Below are 23,221 nucleotides of genomic sequence, written 5' to 3' on the forward strand. Positions count from 1 at the left end.
CCCTGAGTCAAGCTTCACGCTGACCACATGGAACCTGCTTAGGATTCTCTCTCCCTGTCCTCTCTCTCTCTTTCTGCCCTTCCCCCACTCATGCATATGCTCTCACTCTCTCTCTCTCTCTCAAAATTAAATAAACTTAAAAAAAAAAAAAAGGATCAATTCTTTGGTGTGCTTTAAATGCACATTCTCTAAGTTGGGACCAAGGAACTGAGAAACTCTTGAAGTCTTTTTTCAATCCACAGAAGCTCTTGATAGAGTGGAGCTTCTGTCCCTTTTAAGGTTGATCTCAAAGCTTAGTTTCAGCATCTGAGAAAGTGGGCCAACTGCTTTGCCACCCCTGGTTGGGGACCTTCCTCTGCCAAGTACATTCCTCTTCTCATTTGCCCCAAACTGCATCTGCCGTTAGGGTCCTGGGCATCCCTGGGACAGTCACACCACCAAGGGCTCTGATGAGATCTGAACGTTCTGATACAGGAAGCTTGGGCAACCCTGTCCTTTGCTATTTTTGCACTAATTCATCCTATTGACTTCTCTTAAAAAGGGACATTTCAAAATCATGGGGAGAGGAAGCTAGGTGGATGTTTGCACAATAACTTCACTACGGGATCCACATCTCTGTTTCTGATGCCCTGATGCAGCTCTGTTAACACCCATTCTGGTTGCTGATCCTTTGCCACTTTACTCTGGGATGTTCCAGAGCAAGAACCCTACCCAATGACACTAAGCATCAGGACACAGTCCCAAGTGGGCATTCGAGGAAAAGTACACACCAACAGAGCTGTAGCAATTCCCTCATTCAAGGAGTAGACGGCCATGTGACAGTCCAGACAAAAAAGGCAAGTTGACACACATCTAAGCACTGCCACATCTCCAAAGAGACACAAGCTGCAACATGAGTATGAGTATTTATAAGTGGGCACTCCAAAAATATTTCCCTCTGGTGTGGAAGATGCTCAGACACTGATATTTATACTTCCTGCAGGAAAGGGTTAAAATTCCTTTCTCTTTAGAGGTAGATTAAATAAATAAAATAGGGGCGCCTGGGTGGTTCAGTCGGTTAAACGTCCGACTTCGGCTCAGGTCACGATCTCACAGTCCGTGAGTTCGAGCCCCGTGTCGGGCTCTGGGCTGATGGCTCAGAGCCTGGAGCCTGCTTCCGATTCTGTGTCTCCCTCTCTCTCTGCCCCTCCCCCGTTCATGCTCTGTCTCTCTCTGTCTCAAAAATAAATAAAATGTTAAAAAAAAAAATTTTTTTAATAAATAAAATAAATATAAATAAATAAATAAACAAATAAATAAATAAGTAAATATATCTTCAGCTCCATAGGGTATCAGAAATCTGTCCTGTGTATGTGCAGCCCCCATACGATCTGGTACGATATTTAGTATACAGTGAATGTTCAATGAATGTTTGATGAATTAATTAATTACATAAATGAGAATAAGAGGCCTGAGTGAAACCTACCTTATACTCTCTCTCTCTCTGACATTCATTCATTTGTTCATTCAATGGATACTTATGGCACAGGGCACTGTGCCGACTAATCCTACAAAATATTTTGACCCAGATTCAGGGCAGACAACGGCTAGGAATAAAGACAGGATCTAGAGCTCCACTTTGTTTCTCAGGCCCTTCCTGAGGATGCTAGGCATCCCACATCTAAAAGGAACACAGAACCTCTACAAAAAGTATCAGATCCCTTCCTTGAGCAATAATGGATAAATTGGACTATCCAAGATCCTGTTTTTTAAAAATAACCTGCTCTAGGATAGCCATCCATCAATCTGTCTAGACTTTCCCTGAAGCTATTTTTAGCCTTTCCTACTTTTTGATGAAATGAATTCCATGCATTTATTGTCTTTAGGATAAAATGTTACTTACTTTCATTTCTCCTAAAATTTTTGCAGGAAGTTCCCTTAATAAATTCAAACTGAAGCATTTTTGGACATGTCTGTATTACTCTAGCCATAACTTCAAGGATTCCAAGCATTTCTCCACCCCCAGCCCCCATTTACCTTTCCAGACTCAAAAGCCACAAAGTCTGAAGTCTTTCCTGCTTTTATATGCTGCCCAATAAATCATGAGCCCAAAGGACCTTATTAACTCTCCCTTCTCCACAGTCCTCTTTCTTCCTATCCCCTCTAAGCCCTATTTTATAAATGAGGAAACCGAAGTTCAGAAAGTAGAAAGTCCCATAGCTGGTTACTGGCACGCAGCAATCATGTCTTACTTTCTAGCCCTTTCATGACTCACTTGAACTATAAAGACCAGAACCACAAAGAATATCCTAGATGTACAGGTCCTCTCTGCATAACAGGATAATATTTTCTGTCTTGCTCCCAATCGCCTTGAGAAAGCCTGTGCATTTTTCTGGTGTTATGGCCCAAGGAGCCCTACTGCATTTTAAGATGTATTTCCCAGTACTAGATCCCTCCCTGACTCTTAAAAATAGCTTGAATTATTATTTTTCTCTTCAAGTAAATTATGTCATCAATAAAATAAAGCATGTATATATAGACAAAATATAGCAATGACAATATTTAATCAATTCCATTTGAGAGATGGTGATTTTTGTGACTATTTGCACTTAGCTTGTGTCAGCATCAATAATTTTCATTTCCTCAACTAATAGCATTTGAAAGTGTTCTACAAGTTTGTCATACAATGAAGGCAAGTCCCATCTGGGATTTTCAAAACTAATACACAGAGAGGATGTAGAGTGAGTCAGAAACAGAACTTATAATGATAACTGGGCTTCCAGGAAGATTAAGAAGGTGGCCTGCCACTTCACAGAATGGAGCTGTCAGCTCCTGCCTTTGAAAATAAGATATTTTGGGGTCTTACCTTTTCTTTCGTGGGGTTTTCTGCAACCTTCCACTGAGGTATTATTAGTTCATGCTGCAGCTGGGGGCTGCCTTCCCCGTTTTCTCCTGCCAATACAGGATGCACAACCATTGGTATCCCAGGAGTTTGCACCCTAGCTAAGCTAGGCATGCATTGCCAACTGGAAAGAACACCTTATTGGGTCATTAGGAGACCTGCTGGATGCCAGGCTCTTGGCACTTCCTGAGTCAAGCACTCTGCTAGTTGTTGGCCATATAGTGGTACACAGGGCTTACCAAGGTCTCTGTACTCCCCACAGTTTACTTTCTAGAGGTGAGAGATGCACAATCCACAAATATTCTCAAATGGTCCAACAGGGTCATAGAATAAAGAGACACTGAAGAGGAAATACCTATTTTAGACAGGATGATCAGCAAAGATGGCATTTAAGATCTGAGAGACCAGAAGGTAGCCATGCAAAGATCTGGGGGAAGAGTGCCCCAGGGAGAGGCGCTAGCAAGAGCAATCAATGGTCATGCGTGAGCAGAAGTGGACTTGGCCCATTTAAGGAGCAAGCAGAAGGTAGAGGTAGAATCTAGTAAATGAGTGGGGAAGTTGGTAGGAGATGTGGTTGATTGGTAGGAGATTTACTAGGTAGAATCTAGTCAATGAGTAGCAAAGTTGGTAGGAGATGTGGTCAGCAAGAGAGCCACAGGTCTGTATCACAGAAGCCATGGAAAGTGTCTGGATTTTATTATAAATAGACTTGAAGGGGCACCTGGGTGGCCCTGGGTTAAGCATCCAACTCTTGATTTCAGCTCAGATCATGATCTCATGGTTCACAAGATGGAGTCCCTCATGGGGCTCTGCACTGACAGTGCAGAGCCTGCTTGGGATTTCTCTCTCTCCTTCTCTCTCTGCCCCTCCCCAACTCACACGTGCACTCACGCTCTCTCTCTCTCTCTCTCTCTCTCTCTCTCTGTCCGTCTCTCTCTCAAAATAAACAGATCAGTAGGCACTGGAGTGTTTAGACACAGAGCAATATGCTCTGTATTCAGTTTTTAAAAGATCATTCTGCCGGCTGGGTGGAGATGGGGGGTATGGTGGGGGAGGGTGTGGGAGTGAGAGTAGAAGCAAGATGGCCAGGCTGGAGACCTGGTGAGTGATGATGGTGGCTCAGACTAAAATGACCTCAGTGGAGAAGAATGAAGTGGTCGGATTCTGGGTATGTTCAGAATCATGGGTCAGATTCAGGCCCATGGGTGATTCCCACTGAGCTTCAGCTTGCTCATCTGTAAAATGAAGACCATGATACCCACCTGCCTATGTCACAGCGTTGCTGGGGAGAGTCACAGTGAAAGTGCTCCCAGAACCACAAAGCATCCTGGCATTACCTTGAGCTTCCTAATGGCAAGTTTGCATTTGCAGATCACTTCCTACTTTCCAAATCACTATCACCACTTGGTTCTCCTTCATCCTCAAGACAAGATAAGCAGCAGGATTCCCATTTTGCAAAAAAAAGGTGAGTTGAAACTTGTTTGAGGAGAGATTTGTTCTAGGCACTGCAGACCTCACTCTTGCAGATAACCTCGATAAACTGGTAGTTTCCCAAAACCTAAACAAATTAGTCTCCACAAGAATAGGTTAAATCCATAGGACTCCTGGGGTGGGGGACCTAGATTTAGGGAGACTCCAAAAATCTATTCTTTCTAAACCAACCACATCAATCACATAGAATACAATGAGTGATATGAAAGATAGCCACAGCTGTTCTGTTAGAGTGGCAAAATTATGAGTGATTGATGTTCCTTTCAGATTACTGATACAATGTATTCTCAATCAAAATATATCTGAAAAAATAATCTCATTAGACTAGCATTAGAATCATCATACTGGTAAAAATCAGAAGCAGTGCATCCATTTACTCATGTTTTCTGAATGCTTAACTATTTACCAAGTACTATGCTAGGTGCTTGATATTCATGGGGAAACCAGAGAGGCATAGTCCCTGCTCCAGTGGCTCTCAGAAGTCTGGATTCTTTGCAACAAAAAGGAATTATACGACATTTAATGGAATATTTAAAGGAATGAAATTATCTTTATGATCGCAAAAAAAAAAAATGCTGAAAGCAAGTCTAAATAATAGAGGAACACAGTATATCTTAAGAAAAATTGTTCAAAACTTGCAAATGAGGCAAAAAGCAAGCAGGATGTCCTTTCAATGTCACACTGGAGCACTATTTAACAGGCCCTCTCATACATCACCAAATTTTTCTAGGGGAATGTACATTTGTTTGACTTTTTTTTTAATTTACAACGAATTAAAAAACCATACTCTGTGAACTTAACATGTTAACTGTAAATTTTTGTCTGGTAGAGAGGCAAATGACTTTAGTATGGGAGAAAGATAACTAAGGATTATGGTTGTTTCCCCGGATGGGGCACTGACCACTTTCACATCTGTCCCAGCACATGATTTCAACAATTCCTGGATACCTGCACCATCCCTGTTCCTCTAATGCTTTCAACCAGCTACACCACCCTACTCGCAGCCTCGTTAATGAATTGAAGGAATCTTTGCCACCCATTCATCCTATATTTGTATGAGTCATATTTTTAACTTTTTGAAGATTACACTTCTGCGATTTCTTGATTTAATCTATAGTCATTAAAGTCATGTTTTGCAGAATGTAACGATGTGGCAAACGCTCACACTGTGAAGTGAAGAATGCAAGACACAAAACTGTGCATATGGTACGGTTCCAATTTTATCGATATATATTTATAGGAACACACACACAAAGACTGGAGAAAGGAGGAGAGACTAGGAAAGCAGCGGAAAGAAGCCAAAAGCAGAAAAACAGTGGGAAAAGAGAAAGAGGGAGAGGGAGGCAAGCCAGGGAGAGGACCGGCTGTTTTCTGCCTGCTCTGGGTCTCCCGGACCCCCACCACCTCCCGGGGTGCACAACGTGGGAACAAAGCCCGGGCTCCCAGGCTGGGGGACCGCGGGGGAACAGCCCCGCGGAGTTGCAGGGGGCGACTCCCACGTCCTCCGGCCACCCAGCCCACCCATCTCCATCCTCACCCAGCGCCCTCGCACCCCGCCACTTACTTCTGGTCCACGCCGGCAGGGCGAGCGCCAGCAGGCAGAGCCGGACGGCGCCCACGCCCCCGGGCATGGTGGCAGCGGCCCCTTGCGCGCTCCGCGCTCACAAGCACGCGGCCATGCCAGCCCCCCGGCCAGGCGGCGGCGCGTCAGGATCCCACTGCTCTCCCAGCGCCTCCCAGCCCGGCTCCCAGCCATCGGCGACGACGCTCCGCCCTCAGCTCCGCAGGGCTCCGCCGCGGGGTGGAGGAGGGGACGCGCCCGCCAGGAGGGGGCGGAGGGACCGCGGAGGAGGAGCCTGGGGGACCCCTGGGCAGCCCAGTCGGCTCAGGTAATGGGGACCGGGGGAGGGAGGGTCGGAGCCCGAGGAGGGGCAGGCTTCACGGTGCGCAAGGCCTAGGGAGGGTCGGGGGGCTCGGGCTTCTAGGAGTTAAAACTGGACCCCTGTCTGCACAAGGGTCCGTTTCCTCTGTCCCACACTGTGCTAAGACGTCTTGGGTGACACCCAGAGGCTACTCACCCAGCACCGTGCCCTAGAGGCCGCCACTCTTGGAGGCAGGCTCTGAAAGAGTTAACCGAATCACCGAGCACAAAGAACTAAGTGCTATATGGAGTTGTTTTCTTAGCAGGACACAAATCTAGGAGCCATTCCTCTGACTGGGAGGAGGCGGGTGTCGGAGAGAGGATTCCCAGAAGAGAAGACATCTGAGCTCCGGAGGAGGAGAAATGGAGCACCACGCAGAGAAAACGGAATAGACAAATGTACTAGGGCGGGAAAGCCCACAGGCTGTATTTGGGGAAAAACCGAAATTAGCTATAGTTAGGAGTTAGGCCTTTGGACGGAAATGAAGGGAGATGAGCCTCCAAAATAATAATAAGGACCTCACTTACTGAGGACCTACTCTCTGTTCAAGTAAGAAGAAAAAAAAAAAAAAGTAACTAAACTGGATACAGCCCTCACTAAGTGCCAGACACTGTCCTCACTACTTTACATACATTAACTTAATTAATTAATTAACTAATCTAGGAAGAGAACTACTTGTATTGTCCTTTAAAATGTGCCAGGGACTCTGCACATCATCTTTCAGTTAGCCCAGTAATACCCTGGGCTAATGCTTATCCTGTTTTAGAGATGGGAAAACTAAATCTGAGGGGCCAAGTAATGTGTGCAAGGTCACACAGCTAATGTCAGAGTCTGGATTCAAGCCCACATGAGTATAACTCCAGAGTCTGATGCAGCATACCTTATTTTATAGATGGGTAACTGATAACCAGAGGGAAGTGGCTTGCCCAAGATCCCTTGGCAAGGTTTGGCAAAGCCTGGTTCTAGAAACCAAGCCTCAGACCTCTTGTCATCTGTTCCTTGACAGCACCTCTCTCTTCAGACCCAGGTTTGTACAACTCAACAAAATACTCTGTATTGGGAAGGTGATGAGTAGGTAGGTCTATCAAAACCATTAGGTACCCGTGGGATAAATAAAGTATATGGTCTTGCCATTGATGTATTTTTTAAGTTTATTTAATTATTGAGTGAGAGAGAATGAGAGCAGGGTAGGGGCAGAGAGAGAGAGAGGGAGAGAGAGAGAATCCCAAGCAGGCTTTACACTGTCAGTGTGGAGCCCCACTCCAGACTTGATCCCATGAACTGAAAGGCCAGATCAGGACCCAAGCCAAAATCAAGAATCAGATGCCTAACTGACTGAGCCACCCAAGCACCCCAGCCATTGATGTATTTAGAGGCTATAATCATCTGCTTGAGCTGCCGTAACAAAATACCTCAGACTGGGTGGATTAACACTTTTTTCACAGTTCTGGGGGCTAGAAGTTCAAGATAAAGGTGCTGGCTGGGTTGTTTTCCATAAGATCTTTCTTCCCAGCCTGTAGAAGGCCACCTTCTCACTGAGTCCTCACATGGTGTCTTCTCTCCTTGTGTGAAGAAACCAAGCTCTTCTCTCTTCTCCTTCTTATAAGGACACTAATCCCATCAGGTCAGAGCCCCATCCTTATGATCTCACTTAATCTTTATTACCTCTTTATAGGCCCTGTCTGCAAAGACAGTCACTCTGATAGTTGGGCTTCAGCATATGAATTTGACAGAGACACAGTTCAGTCCTTAATATTCTTTCCTTTGACCCCTCCAAAATCCATGTGCTCATTGTACACAAAATACATTCAAACCATCCCAACAATCCCCAAAGTCTTAACCCATTCAAGCATCAGTTCCAAGTTCAAAGTCTTATCGAAGTACCACCTAAATCAGATATGGGTGAGGCTCCAAGTATGACCTATCCTGAGGCAAAATTCTTCTCTACCTAGATACCAGACAAGTTACATGCTTCCAAAATACAGGTATAGGATAGATATTCCCATTCCAAAAGGGAGAAATCAACAGGAAGGAAGGGGTGATAGGTCCCAGACAAATTCAAAACCTAGCAAGGAAAATTCTACTAAGTCTTAAAGCTCTAGAATAATCCTCTTGAGGAATGCTCTGCCTTCTGGACCCACTTGGTCAGTAGTGTCATCCTCACTAGGCAGTAGCCTTGCCTCCTCCGCTGGGGGCAGAGCCCCACCCTGTGGCTTTCTGCTGTAGCCCTGCCCCTGAGGCACTAAGCAGGGACAGCCCAGAGCCCTGAAGCCAAGAGGAGGCCCTACCCTCTGAAACCCAGAAGGAAATAGTCTTGCTCTCTGGGCTGTATGCTTTAGGCATATAGTGGGAATGGCAGCCCTGATGATCTGTGAATCACCTTCAGGGTCAATCCTCTTTTCTTAAAGGATAAAGCATATTCACAGCCAAATAGCTTTATTATCCTGTCCTGTAGAAATCCAATAGCCTTCCTTTATCTTATCCCATCTCTGTTCCCTTTGGTCCAAACTGGCAATGTCTGTGCTGGTATAAATCCCATCTCTATTCTTGGTTTCTGCTGAGATGGCTGATACACTGCATGGGTTGGCCTCCTTATAGAGTGATTTGCCAGACACACCCTAGAACATGCACTCTTGTTTTGTGCAACATGGATGGGCTGAGAATTTTGCAAATCTTCACACTCTGGTTTGTTTTTGCTTACCAATCCCTTCCATTTGCCTCTCTCATTTGCCTCATGTTTTACTATAAACAGCAAGGAGAAACCAGGCCACACCTTCAACACTTTGCTTAGGAATCTCTTTAGCTAAATTTCCAAGTTCATCACTTGCAATTTCTACTTTCCATGAAACACTAGAACACGATTTAGCCAAGTTCTTTGCTGCTTCCTGATAAGGATCATCTTTCTCCCAGTTTCCATTCCCATGTTTTGCATTTCCATCTGAAGCCTCACCAGAATCACCTTTAATGTTCACAGTTCTACCAACATTCTGTCCATGATGATATGTCTTCTCTAAAATAAGAGATGCTTTCTTTAATAGCTCTTCTCGTTCCTTCCTCAGCCCTCACCAGAATTGCCTTTAACATTCAATTTCTACCAACCGTCCCTTCAAGACAACCTAGGATTTTTTTTTCTAGCATGCACCCCACAGCTTATCCAGTCTCTCCCTATTACCCAGTTCCAGAAACAATTTCCACATTTTTTAGGCAAACCACCCCCCTCCCCACACTTCCTCCTCCACCCCCCCCCCCCCCCCCCCCACACACACACACACACTTCTTGATACCAGAATCTGTATTAGTCTGCTAGGGCTGCCATAGCAGAATACCACAAATGCGGTGACTTAAACAACACAAATTTATTTTCTCACAGTTCTGGAAGCTGGAAGTCCACAATCAGTGTGTCAGCAAGGTTGGTTTCTGGTGAGGTCTCTTTTCCTTGCTTGTAGACAACCCCCTTCTGCTGTGTCCTGCCATGGCTACTTCTCTTGTGTGTGCAGAGAGCTCTGGTCTTCCTCTTCTTATAAGGGCACTAATCCTAGCAGATCAGGGCCCTACCCTTATGACTTCTTTTAACCTTTATTACCCCCTTATAGGCCCTGTCTCCAAATATAGTAACATTGCAGGTCAGGGCTCCAACATATGAATGGGTGATGTGGGTTTGGGGGGTGGGGAGACATAATTCAGTTTGTAACAGGGGCTTTTACCCTAGAAGCATGAGAGTAGAATTCTAGTCCCAGCTCTCTCCAACCAGCTCTGTAACTTTGGGTAAGTCACTTCTTTCTGGGCCTCAGTTTCTAACCAATGACCTGAGAATGGTAATGGCTGTTCCAACCCATTTCACCCAGGAGCTATGAGAATGGTTGACGAAATGGTGGTGAAGGTGCTGCCCAGTGAAAAACACTGAGGTGCCAAGTCTCACTGATTCTATGGACAATATACTTGCAAAAGGTATACAAACTCTGTACATGAAATTTGCTTCCATTTGCTGGCACTCAGTGATCAATATTTAACCATCATGGGCCCCTGACAATTGGAAAGTAGCTCATAAAAGAAAAAGTCAAGTGGTTACTGCACTGACCAAGTACTGAGAAAGTTCCCAATTCTGTCTCTCATCACCCCCTCAACTCCATACTTATACACAGAAACAAACATACAAATGACTTTTGACCCCACGGAAGCCTTTCCATTTATTTGTAAAGAATGTGTTTGTATTTGTAAAGAATACTACATCTCTATGTAATCTTTAAAATATTCTTGACATTTAACCTAGTAATTACGTTTCTGGGAAACTATCCTAAAAAAATAATCTGCAAGATTTATGGACTAGAATGTTAATAGTGGTGTTATTTATAATAGTGAAAATATTGGAAATAACCTAAATATCCAACTGTGAAGGAATAGTTAATAAATTGTAGAGTATCTATATGATAGATTATTATACATTCATTTAAAATAGCGTTTACAAAGAGTTTATGCTCTGATTTTAAGTGAAAAAAAGCAGGGTCCAAAATTACATTTAAGTATGATCTCAGCTATGTAAATAAAAGACATTTCTTAAAAAGACTAGAAGGAAATGTGCCACAATGCTAGAGTATTGCCTCTAGGTGGTGAGACTATGGGTGGATGAAGGTTTATTTGTTTGTTTTTTGCATTTTGTTTATCTTTTTTTTTTTTTTTTTTTTTTGCTTCTTCCATTTTTTACAATTACATATTATTTTAGTAATGGGGGTGGATGGGTTAAATGGTAAACACAGGAAAGGATCACAAGAGGAATAGTGGTTTACCCTGGTGTCTTACACAGAGAGTTTTGCATGCTTGACTCTCTCCTCCAATGTTAGGGAAACTGAGGCAAAGTTAGAGCAACCGGTTCCAAATTTTGGGAGTCCAAGTGACCCAGGTCACTGTTTCTCTGTAGCTACGGTATACTGTCATGTTTAGGAGGTGACCATCATACCAGGGTTTAAATCCCTGTGCTACCCTTTACAACTGTGTGACCATGGGAAAATAAACTTTCCTATGACTTGTTGCCTTATCTATAAAGGACAGTGATAATGATGGTTCCTAGATCACAGGATTTTTGTGAGGCTTAAATGGTTGCTTACCATAACACCTCTCACGTAGTAAGCAGTCAATAAGTGCTAGTTTTTATTATCCTCATTCTACTGCTATTAAGTACAGGGGTGAGGAGTGTATAATGCTTAGCTTGTGCTTTTAATTGTGTGATGTGTGAAGAGTCTAATTATATACTGATTCTTTAATTATTGTCAAAGATAATGATCCTGTTATACTGTAATTTTCTTTTCCTTACCCCACTCCTACTACCTTGTGAGCCTTTTGTGAATAGGAGGTATACCTTGTTCTTCTTTTGTCCCACCAGCATTTAGAAGGTATCATAAATGTTTAATTAGATAAATTATAAATTAAATAATTAATTGTTATTATTTCATTCTGGCTCAGCACACTTCCAAGTTGCTCTTAGGAGAATTTTCTTCACTGGCCCTTACTATGGGAATAATGTTGGCCCAGTGACAACTTTGCTTTGTAAACCATTTTTCCAGCAACTAGCTCTTTTTTTAAAGTCCAGTTTGGGTATAATTTACATAATTAATAGTCTCCATGTTTTTTAGTGTACATGACTATGAATTTTGATAAATGCATACAGTTTGAACAACCACTTCTGCAATTAGGATCACCCCCAAAACTTCACTCCTGCTTCCTATCACTCCCAACTACTAGCAATCATTGATTGGCTTTCTGTCATTTTAGCATTACCTTTTCCAGAATGCCACATAAATGGAACCATACAGAATTTAGCTTTTTGAGTCTGGCTTCTTTCATTCAGCATAATGTATTTAAGATTCATCCACGTTGTTGCATGTATCAATAGTTCCCACCTTTTTATTGTTCAGTAATATTCCATTGTGTGGATATACCACAGTTAGTTTATCCATTCACCTGTTGAACGACATTGGGTGTTTCCAGTTTTTGACAATTATGAATGAAGTCACTATAAATATTCAAGTTTTATGTGAACCTATGTTTTCATTTCTCTAGGGTTAATAATTAGGAGTGAAATTTCTAGGTCTTGTGGTTAAATATGTTCACTTCGTAAGAAACTACAAAAAAGTACTTTTAAAAGTGGTTGTACGGTGTTGTATTCCTCCCAGCAATACATGAGAGTTCCAATTGGTCCACATCCTTGGCAGGACTTAGTATTGTCAGTTCTTTTGATTTTAGCCATTTTAATATATGTGTTGTTTCCCAGCAACACTTTTGCATTTCAAGTACTCTGTGAGGGGACCAGATTAGGATTATTGGGTCCATTTTGACAGAAGCAATTAAAGCCTAAATGGGTCTTTTACTCAAGTTCTTTGGTTATGTTCAAGATTTTAGTCTTTAGTTCCTTTTTTTCTCTTAGTAATCCACAGGAGAAGCAAATCCCTCCAACCCCTGGGAAACCCATAAAGCTCTTGGAATCACTCATTCAACAGCATTTCTTGAGCAGTTAATTATGTATCTAGCATTTGCTAGAATCTAAAAACACAAAGATTCTCTTTTAAAACATTTTTTTTTATTATTTTAGAAAGAGAGAGCCCAACATGGGGCTTGATCCCATGATCCTGGTATCATGACCTGAGCTGAACCCAAGAGTCAGACGCTCAACTAACTGAGCCACCCAGGTGCCCTTACAAATACAAAGATTTCTAAGACAAGGTCTCTACTGTAACAATTAGGGTAGGGGGAGGTGAGGAAAAAGAGAGATGGGAATAGGAACTGACAAGTAAATGAAATGACAGTTACAGAGAATGATCAAGTTTCTTAATGTGTCTTGGGCCTTTGAATTCTCAACACCAGGTACTGTCCCCAGAATTGTGGATAATAATAATAATCACTATCATGTGATGGTAGCAAGTACAGTGCCTGTATTATCTCATTCAGTGCCCATAATAGTTCCATAAAAGATATAAGGTCAAAGCATACAGAATTGTTGATTTTGTAGATCAGAAAGGGTCAAACTTTGGCAATGTAATATGGTTCACCTATTAATAATAGTCATAATTGATTACACAAGGCATACAGTGTAACCAGTGCATTATCACATTTTATCCTTAGGACAACTCTCTACCATAGGTACTACTGATATTCCTACAGATGAGGCAACTGAGACTGAAGGTGGTGATGGAAGCACGTTCATGAAGCTGCTAGGTTGCAGACAAAGCTTGAATTCACAACTGAAGTATGAGGAACTTCAGAGCCACTGAAACCATAATGGTCTGTAACCACTATGATACTCTAATATTATTACAGATAAGCAAACTGAGGCTTGAAGAAGTGAAATTGCCTGAGGTGGCTGTGGGATCTACCATGCCCCAAGTTCACAGGGCATCCCAGCTTCAAACTCCTGGCCAAATCACCTTTTTTTCCTCATCTCCTCCTTGTCACTCTGGATATTGGGCTGAATTCAGGCCATCCTCGGAAACACAGGGTGTTGCCTCCGCAGCTGGCAGAACAGCTAGGAAAGAGGCTTTGATACTTGCTTGCTCCTACTTGACCCTAAAGGAAGTACATCGTTTTAAATTAACAAACTATTTTTTAGTGAAGCTTTAGGTTCGCAATAAAATTGAACAGAAAGCATAACGAATTCACTACTTCCCTTTCCCACACACGCACCACCTGCCCCACTATTGACATCCCCCCCCCCCCCCCCAGAGTAATATGTCTGTTATGGTTGATGTTATGAGCCTACCCTGATATATCATTATCACCCAAAGTTCATAGTTTACATTAAGGTTCACTGTTAGTGTTATACACTCTACGGGTTTTAGCAAATATGGAACTATATGTATCCACCATTATAAATACCATACCGAATAGTTTCACTGCCTTTAAAATCCTCTGTGATCTGCCTATTCATCTCTCACCCCAAACCCCAAACTTCCAATCACTGATCTTTTTACTGTCTCCATAGTTTTGTCTTTTCTGGATTGTCAAATATTTTAAATCATATGATATGTAGCCTTTTCAGATTGGCTTCTTTCACTGGGCATATATCCAGTTAAGGTTCCTCCATGTCTTTACATAGCTTGATAGCTCCTTTCTTTTTATCACTGAATACTATTGTGTTGTTTTAGTTTACGGCAGTTTCTTTATCTGAAGGACATCTTGATTGCTTCCCAGTTTGGGCAATTATGAATAAATATGCTATATATACCATGTGCAGGGTTTTGTGTGGACGGACATAAGTTTTGAATTCATTTGAGTTAATATCCAGGAGCATGATTGGTAGACTGTATGTTAAGATTATGTTTAGTTTTTAAAATAAAAATAAAAATAAATCAAAAGGTATGTGTAGTTTGTAAGAAACTGCCAAACTGTCTTCCAAAGTAGTTGTACCATTTTGCATTCTCACCATCAATGAATGAGAGTTCCTGCTGCTCCACACTGTTGCTAGCATTTGGTGTTGTCAGTGTTTTGGATTTTAGCCATTCCAATAGGTGTGTAGTGCTATCTCATTTTAATTTGCCATTTTCTAATAAAATATGATGTCAAAAGTATTTCCATATATTTATTAGCCATCTATATATCTTTTTTGGTTAGGTATCTTAAATTTTTTGGCCCATTTTTTAATCAGGCTGTTTGCTTTCTTTTTGTTGAATTTTATGTGTTCTTTGTGTACTTTGGAGAACAGTCCTTTACCAAATGTGTCTTTTGCAAACATTTTCTCCCAGTCTGTGGCCTTATATTTCCATTCCAATGACATTGTCTTTCACAGAGCAAAAGTTTTTTTTTTAATTTTGATAAGTCGACCTTACCAATTATCTTATTCATGGATTGTGCCTTTAGTGTTGTATCTAAAAAGTTGCCGCATTCCCAAGGTCATATAGGTTTTCTTCTATATTACCCTCCAGGAGTTTTCTAGTTTTACATTTACATAGTCCATGACCCATTTTTAGCTAATTTATGTGAAGAATGTAAGGCCTTTGTCTAAATTCCTTTTTTTTTTTTTTTTTTTTTGTATGTGGTTGTCCAGTTGTTCCAGTGCCACTTGTGGAAAGGAAAAATCTTTGCTCAATTGTACAACATTTTGCTCCTTTGTCAAAGATTAATTGACTATATTTATGTGAGTCTATTTCTGGGAACTTAATTTTGTTCCATTGATCTATTTGTCTATTCTTTTGCCAATTCCACACTGTCTTGATTAGTGTAGCTTTATAGTAAGTCTTAAAGTTGTCCAACTTTGTTCTCCTTCAATATTGTGTTGGTCATTCTGGGTCTTTTGCCTCTTTATGTAAACTTTAGAGTGACTTTGTTGATATCCATAATATAATTTGCTGAGATTTTGATATTTTGATAAGGATCGCATTAAATCTATAGATTAAATTGGGAAGAATGGACTTTCTTTCTTTCTTTCTTTCTTTCTTTCTTTCTTTTCTTTTCTTTCTTTCGAGAGCACATGTGATTACAGGAGGGGCAGAGGGAGAAAAAGAGAGAGAATCCTAAGCAGGTTCCTTGCCCAGTGCAGAACCCAATGTGGGGCTTAACATGGGGCTCGATCTCCCAACTGTGAGATCATGACTTGAGCTGAAATCAAGAGTTGGACATTTAACCAACTGAGCCACCCAGGCATTCCAAGGGAAGAACTGACATCTTGACAATAGTAAATCTTCCTATCCATGAACATGGGATCTCTCTCCATTTACTTAGTTCTTCTTTTATTTCATTCATCAAAGGTTATAGTTTTTCTCACCTAGATCTTGTACATATTTTGTTAAACGTATGCCTAAGTATTTCATTTTGGGAGGTGCTAATATAAATGATGTTGAATTTTTAATTTCAAATTCCATTTGTTCATTGCTAGTATATAGGAAAGTGATCGACTTTTGTATATTAACCTTGTATATCTTGTAACCTTGCTAAAATTACTAGTTCCAGGAGCTTTTTTGGTCTGCCTTTCAGATTTTTTTACATAGATGGTTATGACATCTGCAAAGGAAAACAATTTTATTTCTTCCTTCCAAATCTGTACATATTTTATTTTCTTTCCTTATCTTATTGCATTAGCTAGAATTTCCTGTGTGATGTTGCAAAAGAGTGGTGAGAAGGTGCATCCTTTCTTTGTACCTCATCTTAGTGGAAAAGGTTTAAGTTTCTCACCATTAAGTATGATATGATATGATATGATATGATATGATATGATATGATATGATATTATTATATTATGATATTATATTAGCTCTAGTTTTTTTCCTTTATCAAGTTAAGGAAATTCCTAGTTTACTGAGAGTTTTTATAATGAATGGGTGTTGGATTTTGGCAAAAGTATCTATTGATATGATCATGTGATTTTTCTTTTTTAATCTGTTGATGTGACAGATTATATTAATCAATTTTTGAATGTTAAACCAGTCTTGCATACTTGAGAGAGACCCCACTTGGTCATTGTATATAATTCTCTTTGTGCATTGCTGGATTCAATTTGCTAATATTTTATTGAGAATTTTTGCATCAATTTTCATGAGAGATTTTGATCTGTAGTTTTCTTTTCTTATAATATCTTTACCTGGTTTTGATATAAGAGTAATGCTGGCCTCATATAATGAGTTAGGAAGTATTTCTTCTGCTTCTATCTTCTGAAACAGATTGTAGAGAATTGGTATAATTTCATCCTTAAATGTTTGGCAGAATTTACCAGTGAATCCATCTGCGTCTGGTGCTGTTTTGGAAGGTTATTAATTATTGATTCAATTTTTTTTAATGGATATAGGCCTATTCACTTTGCCTATTTGTTTTTGTGTCAGTTTTGGCAAATTGGGTCTTTCAAGGAATTGGTCCATTTCATCTAGGTTATCAAATGTGTGGGTATAGAGTTGTTCATAGTATTCTTTTATTACCCTTTTAATGTCCATAGCATCTGTGCTGATGTACCCTCTTTCATTTCTTTTCTTTTTTTTTTTTTTTCTTATTTTAAAACCTTTCTTTTTCAGTAGGCTTCATGCCCAGTGGAAAACCCAATGTAGAGCTTGAACTCATGATCCTGAGATTAAGACCTGAGCTGAGATTAAGAGTTGGATGCTTAACCAGCTGACCCACCCAGCTGCCCCTCCCTCCGTTTGCTTCAGATATTAGTAATCTGTGTCTTCGGTATTCTTTTCATAGTTAACCTGGCTAGAGGCTTACCTACTTACTGATCTTTTCAAATAACCAGTTTTGGCTTAATTGACTTTGTGTATTGATTTCTTGTTTTCATTTTCATAGATTTCTGCTCTAATTTTTATTATTTATTTTCCTGTGCTTACTTTGTATTTAATTTACTCATCTTTTTCTAGTTTCATAAGGTGGATGCTTAAATTACTATTTTTTAATTTTTTTCCTTCTAATATACACATTCAATAAATTTCCATTTATGCACTACATTCACTATACCTCATAAATTTCATGAGCTGGTTTTCATTTTTATTTAACCCAAAATAGTGTCAAATTATTCTTGAGATTTCTTCTTTGACCCATGTCTTATTTAGAAGTGTATTATTTAATCTTCATGTATTTTGAAATTTTCCATTTATCCTTTTGTTATTGCTTTCTGGTTTAATTCTATTATGGTCTGAGAGCTGACATGGTATAATTTCTATTCTTTTTAACTTGTTAAGGTCTGTTTTATGGCTCTGAATATGGCCTATAGTGAAGAATGTTCTATGTGATCTTGAGGAAAAAATGTTTTCTGTTATTGTTGGATCAACTAGTCTATAGATGTCAATTATATCCAGTTGATTGATGGTGTTGTTGAGTTCAACTATATCCTTACTGATTTTCCGCCTGTTGAATCTGTCCCTTTGTGATAGAGGGGTGTTGAAGTCTCCAACTATAATAGTGGTTTCATCTATTTCTCTTTGCAATTCTATTAGTTTTTGCCTTACATAGTTTGATGCTCTGTTGTTAGGTACAGACATATTAAGGGTTGTTATGTCTTCTTGAAATATTGACCCCTTTATCATTATGTAATGCCCTACTTTATCCCCAGTAACTTTCCTTGCTTTGATATCTGCTCTCTCTCTGAATTTAATATAGCTGCTCTTGCTTTCATTTGAACATTGTTAGCATGGTATATTTTTCTTCATCCATTAACTTTTCATGTATAACTGTCTTTATATTTAAAGTGAGTTTCTTGTACACAACATGTAATTGGGTCTTTTTTTATCCGCCCTGACAATCTCTCTCTCTCTCTTTTTTTAATTGGTGCATTTAGACTATTGACATTCCACGTGATTATTGATATAGTTGGATAAATATCTATTATATTTGTTATTGTTTTCTATTTGTCCTTGTTTGTTCTTGTTTTTGTCTTCCACTCTTTTTCTGCCTTTTGTGGTTTTATTCAAACATCTTTTATGATTCCATTTTCTCTCTTAGCCTATGGATTATACTTCCCTTTTTTAAACTTTTTTAAAAAGTTTGTAATATACCACAGCTAATCCAAGTCTACTTTCAAATAACACTATACCACTTCAAGGGTACTGTGAGTACCTTATAAGAACAATATAATCTCAATTTCTCCCTCCTGTCCCTTGCATCATTGCTTTTATTCATGCTACTTACATATAAGCATGTGTATGCTAATGCCTTGTGATACTAATGCTGTTGATTGGAAAGCACATTTTCAGAACCACTGCTCTCAGATGCCATTAAAAGAAATTGCAATTATCCTTTTGCCTCATTTCCAAATTTTAGATAATTTTTCTCAACAGTTACCAACATTACAAAAAAAATCAGGGGGTGGCTGGGTGGCTCAGTTGTTTGAGCATCCCAGTCTTGGTCTTGGCTCAGGTCATGATCTCACGGTTTGTGGATTCGAGCCCCACATTGGGCTCTGTGCTGACAGATTCTGTATCTGCTTTGGATTCTGTGTGTGTGTCTCTCTGTCCCTCCCCTGCTCATGCTTTCTCTCTCTCTCTCTCTCTCTCTCTCTCTCTCTCTCAAAAATAAACATTTAAGAAAAATCGGGAGGTTTTGTTTGTTTGTTTGTTTGTTTGTTTTGGTTTTTTGGTTTTTTATCCTGACCCTGGCTTCTTTTCAAACATTAAAAGATTGGACAGTTATAAGCCTAAATTCTCCCATGATGACAATTGGCAGACAATATTAGCTGCTCCTTTTAGGGAGAATATTTGTTCTCTCCATTTTGCCACAGTCACCACCACCCCCAGCCCACATCACTCATTTATTTTATTTGATTTTTCTATCCTTGCAAAAGACAGTGGACATATAATGCAGAATTTTGAGGAGGGGCATCAGCATGGCTGGTTAATCCTATCTAATTAATTCAGGCATCCATGGCTGGCTTCACCAGGGCTACCCAGGCAGTTGCACAGGATCCCACTCTCAGAAGGACCCCATACTTGGCTAAATGCTCTGCTGTTGCTATCTTGAAATTCTTGATACTTTTTGGAAAAGGGGACCTACATTTTCATTTTGTATGGGAATCCACAAATCATGTGGCTGATCCCGCAGCCACCTCACATTTAACGGTAACCTTCTCATCACCAGATTACAAAGGAGAGGCAGGGAAAGGTAATTCCGGGATCAGAGATCATCTTCAGAAATCATCTTATTCAGTAGACGAGGTAATTATTTCATTTTATAGCTAGAGCTACCAAGGTCCAGAAAGAGGGAATTGACTTCTTCAAGGTCATGGACAAACCCTGAAAAAGGAGCCAAATTGGAAATCTAAAGTGATGAGTCTGCAAGGCAGTGAATACTAAAGACTGCCAGTGAGTTTATGTATCTGATGTACCTCTGCATACCAATGAGAAAATCCCTATTTGTCACTTAGCTCAGTCAACTTTAGGCTGATCCAACTGAAACAGGTGAAGGAGGTGAATAAACCCTAAGGGTGGGGGTGTGAGATTTAAGCCGATCAAGAAAACCGTATAAACAGACTCAGTTTAGAATAAGGACTGGGAAGAAAGAAAATGTTATATACGAATTCTACCCCTATGTTTTGTTACAAAGGGCAGACCTCCACCTAAATCCCAAATAAATTGGAAAGGGAGAAGGCATTCAGGGAATGCCAATATACTGCCTAATTAAAAATGGCAATCAAAGTTCAAGGAAGCACTTAATTTTAGCTGGCCCCACTTAGCTGGAAAATAGCTCAATTACTTCTAGGTCTCAGCTGCCTGGTTTCAGTTAATGGCTGCATACACCCACTGAGAGAGCTGAGTCCCTGCAGCTAATCAAGTGGTAAGTTGGACTGGGAGTTAGGCAACTAAGTTAGCCCCCGGTGGTCTTGCACCTCTCCACATCAGCGCTTGTGGTTTGGATGGGACAGAGACTCCGCTCCCACCCATCCAGCCCCTCAGAGACAGTCAAGGAACCAAGGCCTGGGTATAGAACTCTGCCCCCATACCCACTGAGCTTGGCTCAGTGTTGGGTATGTGTCCCTGAGCTGGACAATCCTCCCCAAGACTCTTGACAGGCCTATCAGAAAGTATCTTCCTTTTCTTCAGAGATGGTTAGCAATGTACGTTTGGGGCTGGTGAGGAGTTCTTTTGCTACTATGTAAAGAAACAACCTGGCCTAATAATATTATTTGAACCTGTGGATCCAGGCATGTCTGAAATTGTTTATTTATACCCCTTGAATTTCTCAATTACATGAACCAAAAAATTTTCTTCTTCTTCTTCTTCCTTTTTTTTTTTTTTTTTTTTTTTTTGGTTAAGTCCATCTGAGTTAGGAGTTTGTCCCTTGTGGCCAAAAATGCCTAACATAAAGGCCTTCTCCATCCTAGGCACTATGCTAGGTAGGTGCTGGGGTTAAAATAGTGGACAAGACATACGTCATTCCTATCTTCGTGGTACTTAGAGTCCAGTGGGAGAATGGCAATAAGCAAGCAACTACACAAATAAATCAGATATAATAATTATGCATTGAGATTGGTAAACAAGAGGAGCTAAGACAGAATAAGAATGGAGGACTACTTTAGACAGCATGGTTAGGGAAGCCTCTTATTTGAGTGTCTTTTAAGCTGACAGCAGTATGATGAACAGGGAGAAGAGATTTCTGGGAAGAGCAAATAGGAACTGCTTTTAGTCTTGAAAAAGTCTGCTTCATTCAAGGAATTGAAAGAAGTCCGTCATTTATTCATTTGGTCACGTCAATTAGTGGCTTGGTGTTAGGCATAGGGAGACAAGATAAATAAAAGCAGTCCCTGACAAGTTGACAAGATGTATTGTAAGCTGTAAAAATGTTCATACCATTTCATTTAGCAATCCCACATCTAGGAATTCGGTCAAAAGAGAAAGAAACAGAGATATCTGCAAAAACATCACTACAAGGATGTTCACTGAAACATTTTTTCAACTTTGGATTGATGTACAACATACATACATGTATTGAATGCACAGATAATAAGGATACCACTCAACTATTTTCACAACTGAAACAGAGATGATTGGTACCCAGATCAAGAAGGAAGATATGGTGCTTACTTGGGCAGCACATATACTAAAATTGGAACAACACAGAGAAGGTCAGCACAGCCCCTGCGCAAGGATGACACGCACATTCGTGAAGCTTCCGTATTTTTTATGGAAGCCAATTTGACAATAAATTATATTTAAAAATAAATAAATAAATAAATAAATAACAGAAAGAAAGAAAGAAAGAAAAAGAAAGAAAGGAAAGACATGACCAGCACTCCAGAAGCCCTCTTTTGCCCCTTTCTGCTCTCAGATCCCCTTCCCACCTAGGGGAACTTTTAGTCTGACTTCTAACAGTATAGACTAATTTTACCTTTTTTGTATTTTATATAAATGGAATCACACAGTATATGGTTTACCTTGTGGGAGTAGGGAAAGGTGGGGGACAGTTGGAATGGCTTCTTTTGTGAGATTCCACATTATTTATGTAGTTATAAGTTGCTTATTCTATATAGTACTCCATTATGGGAAGGTACCAGTAGTTATTTATCTATTCTGCTATTTATAGACATTTGGGTAGTTTCCAGCCTCAGACTATTATAAACAGTGCTGTTGTGAACATATTTTGGTTAATAAATATCTGCATTTCCTTGGGGTATATACCCAAGAATGATCCACCTTAGTAGATAGTGCTAAACAGTTTAACAATACGATTGTACCTGTTTACACCCCACCAGCTTTATAAGAGAGTTCTGGTTTGTTCACATCCTTGATAACACTTTTAAAAATTTTAGCCATCTGGTGGGTGTGTCAGTATAGAGCTGAGATTTCAATTTTCATTTCCCTGATGATTAATGAGGTTGAGAACTTCTTCATACAATTATTGGTCATTGGATATCCTCTTTTCTGAAGAGTGTGTTCAAGTCTATTTCCTGTTTTTCTACTGAGTAGTCTTTTTTTTTTATTGGTTTGTAGGCATTCTTTAAACATCCTGGCTACAAGCTATTAGCCAGATATATGTATACAGATACCTTATTCCACCTTATAAAGTGCCTTTTCACTCACTTGATGAAAAGAAATTCTTGTATTAGGGAGCCTGGGTGGCTCAGTTGGTTAAGTGTCTGACTTTGACTCGGGTCATGGTCTCACAGTTCGTGGGTTTGAGCCCCTCGTCGGGCTCTGGGCTGACAGTTCAGAGCCTGGAGCCTGCTTCAGATTCTGTGTCTCCCTTTCTCTCTGCCCTTCCCTTGCTCATGCTCTGTCTCTCTTTCAAACATAAGTAAACATTAAAAATATTTTTAAAAAAAGAAATTCATATATTGTTGAATTTGTCAATTTTTTATGTTTAGTACTTTTTAAATACTATTCAAGAAATTGTGCAGTACCCCAGGATCAGAAAAATGTTCTTCCCCTGAAAGATTTACGTTTTCGTTTTACCTTTAGATCTGTAATCTATTAGAAATTGATTTTGTTTATGGTATAACGTAAAGGTCAAGGAAATTTTTCCACATGGC

General features: G+C 40.1%; 1 protein-coding gene, 1 long non-coding RNA gene and 1 other non-coding gene across 5 annotated transcripts in view; 2 read left to right on the plus strand and 1 right to left on the minus strand.

Annotated features, from left to right (window-relative positions):
- Positions 1 to 6,129, minus strand: part of ADAM19 (ADAM metallopeptidase domain 19) — an 82,849-nt gene extending 76,720 nt beyond the window's left edge. The window contains exons 1-2 of the mRNA XM_060634847.3: positions 5,937 to 6,129; positions 2,846 to 2,931 (exon numbers count right to left, since the gene is read on the minus strand). Coding sequence (XP_060490830.1) covers positions 2,846 to 2,931; positions 5,937 to 6,003 — 153 coding nt within the window. The 5' untranslated portion in view covers positions 6,004 to 6,129. The remainder of the gene's footprint in view (positions 1 to 2,845; positions 2,932 to 5,936) is intronic.
- Positions 6,130 to 6,150: 21 nt separating this feature from the next.
- Positions 6,151 to 21,899, plus strand: LOC132680912 (uncharacterized). 3 transcript variants are annotated; one of them, XR_009610750.3, is made up of 4 exons: positions 6,151 to 6,261; positions 7,187 to 7,321; positions 10,140 to 10,242; positions 13,408 to 17,256. It is a non-coding gene; the product is annotated as an uncharacterized LOC132680912 (long non-coding RNA). The 3 variants fall into 3 exon arrangements; XR_013555359.2 differs by lacking the exon at positions 6,151 to 6,261 and adding an exon at positions 17,280 to 21,899 and having other exon boundaries at positions 6,346 to 7,321; positions 13,408 to 13,566; XR_013555358.2 differs by lacking the exon at positions 6,151 to 6,261 and having other exon boundaries at positions 6,346 to 7,321.
- Positions 21,769 to 21,875, plus strand: LOC132682502 (U6 spliceosomal RNA). The gene has a single exon (XR_009611691.1). It is a non-coding gene; the product is annotated as a U6 spliceosomal RNA (small nuclear RNA).
- Positions 21,900 to 23,221: the final 1,322 nt, after the last annotated feature.

This window comes from Panthera onca, chromosome A1 (genome assembly GCF_046562875.1).
Source record: "Panthera onca isolate mPanOnc1 chromosome A1, mPanOnc1 haplotype 2, whole genome shotgun sequence".
NCBI classification, from domain to species: domain Eukaryota; kingdom Metazoa; phylum Chordata; class Mammalia; order Carnivora; family Felidae; genus Panthera; species Panthera onca.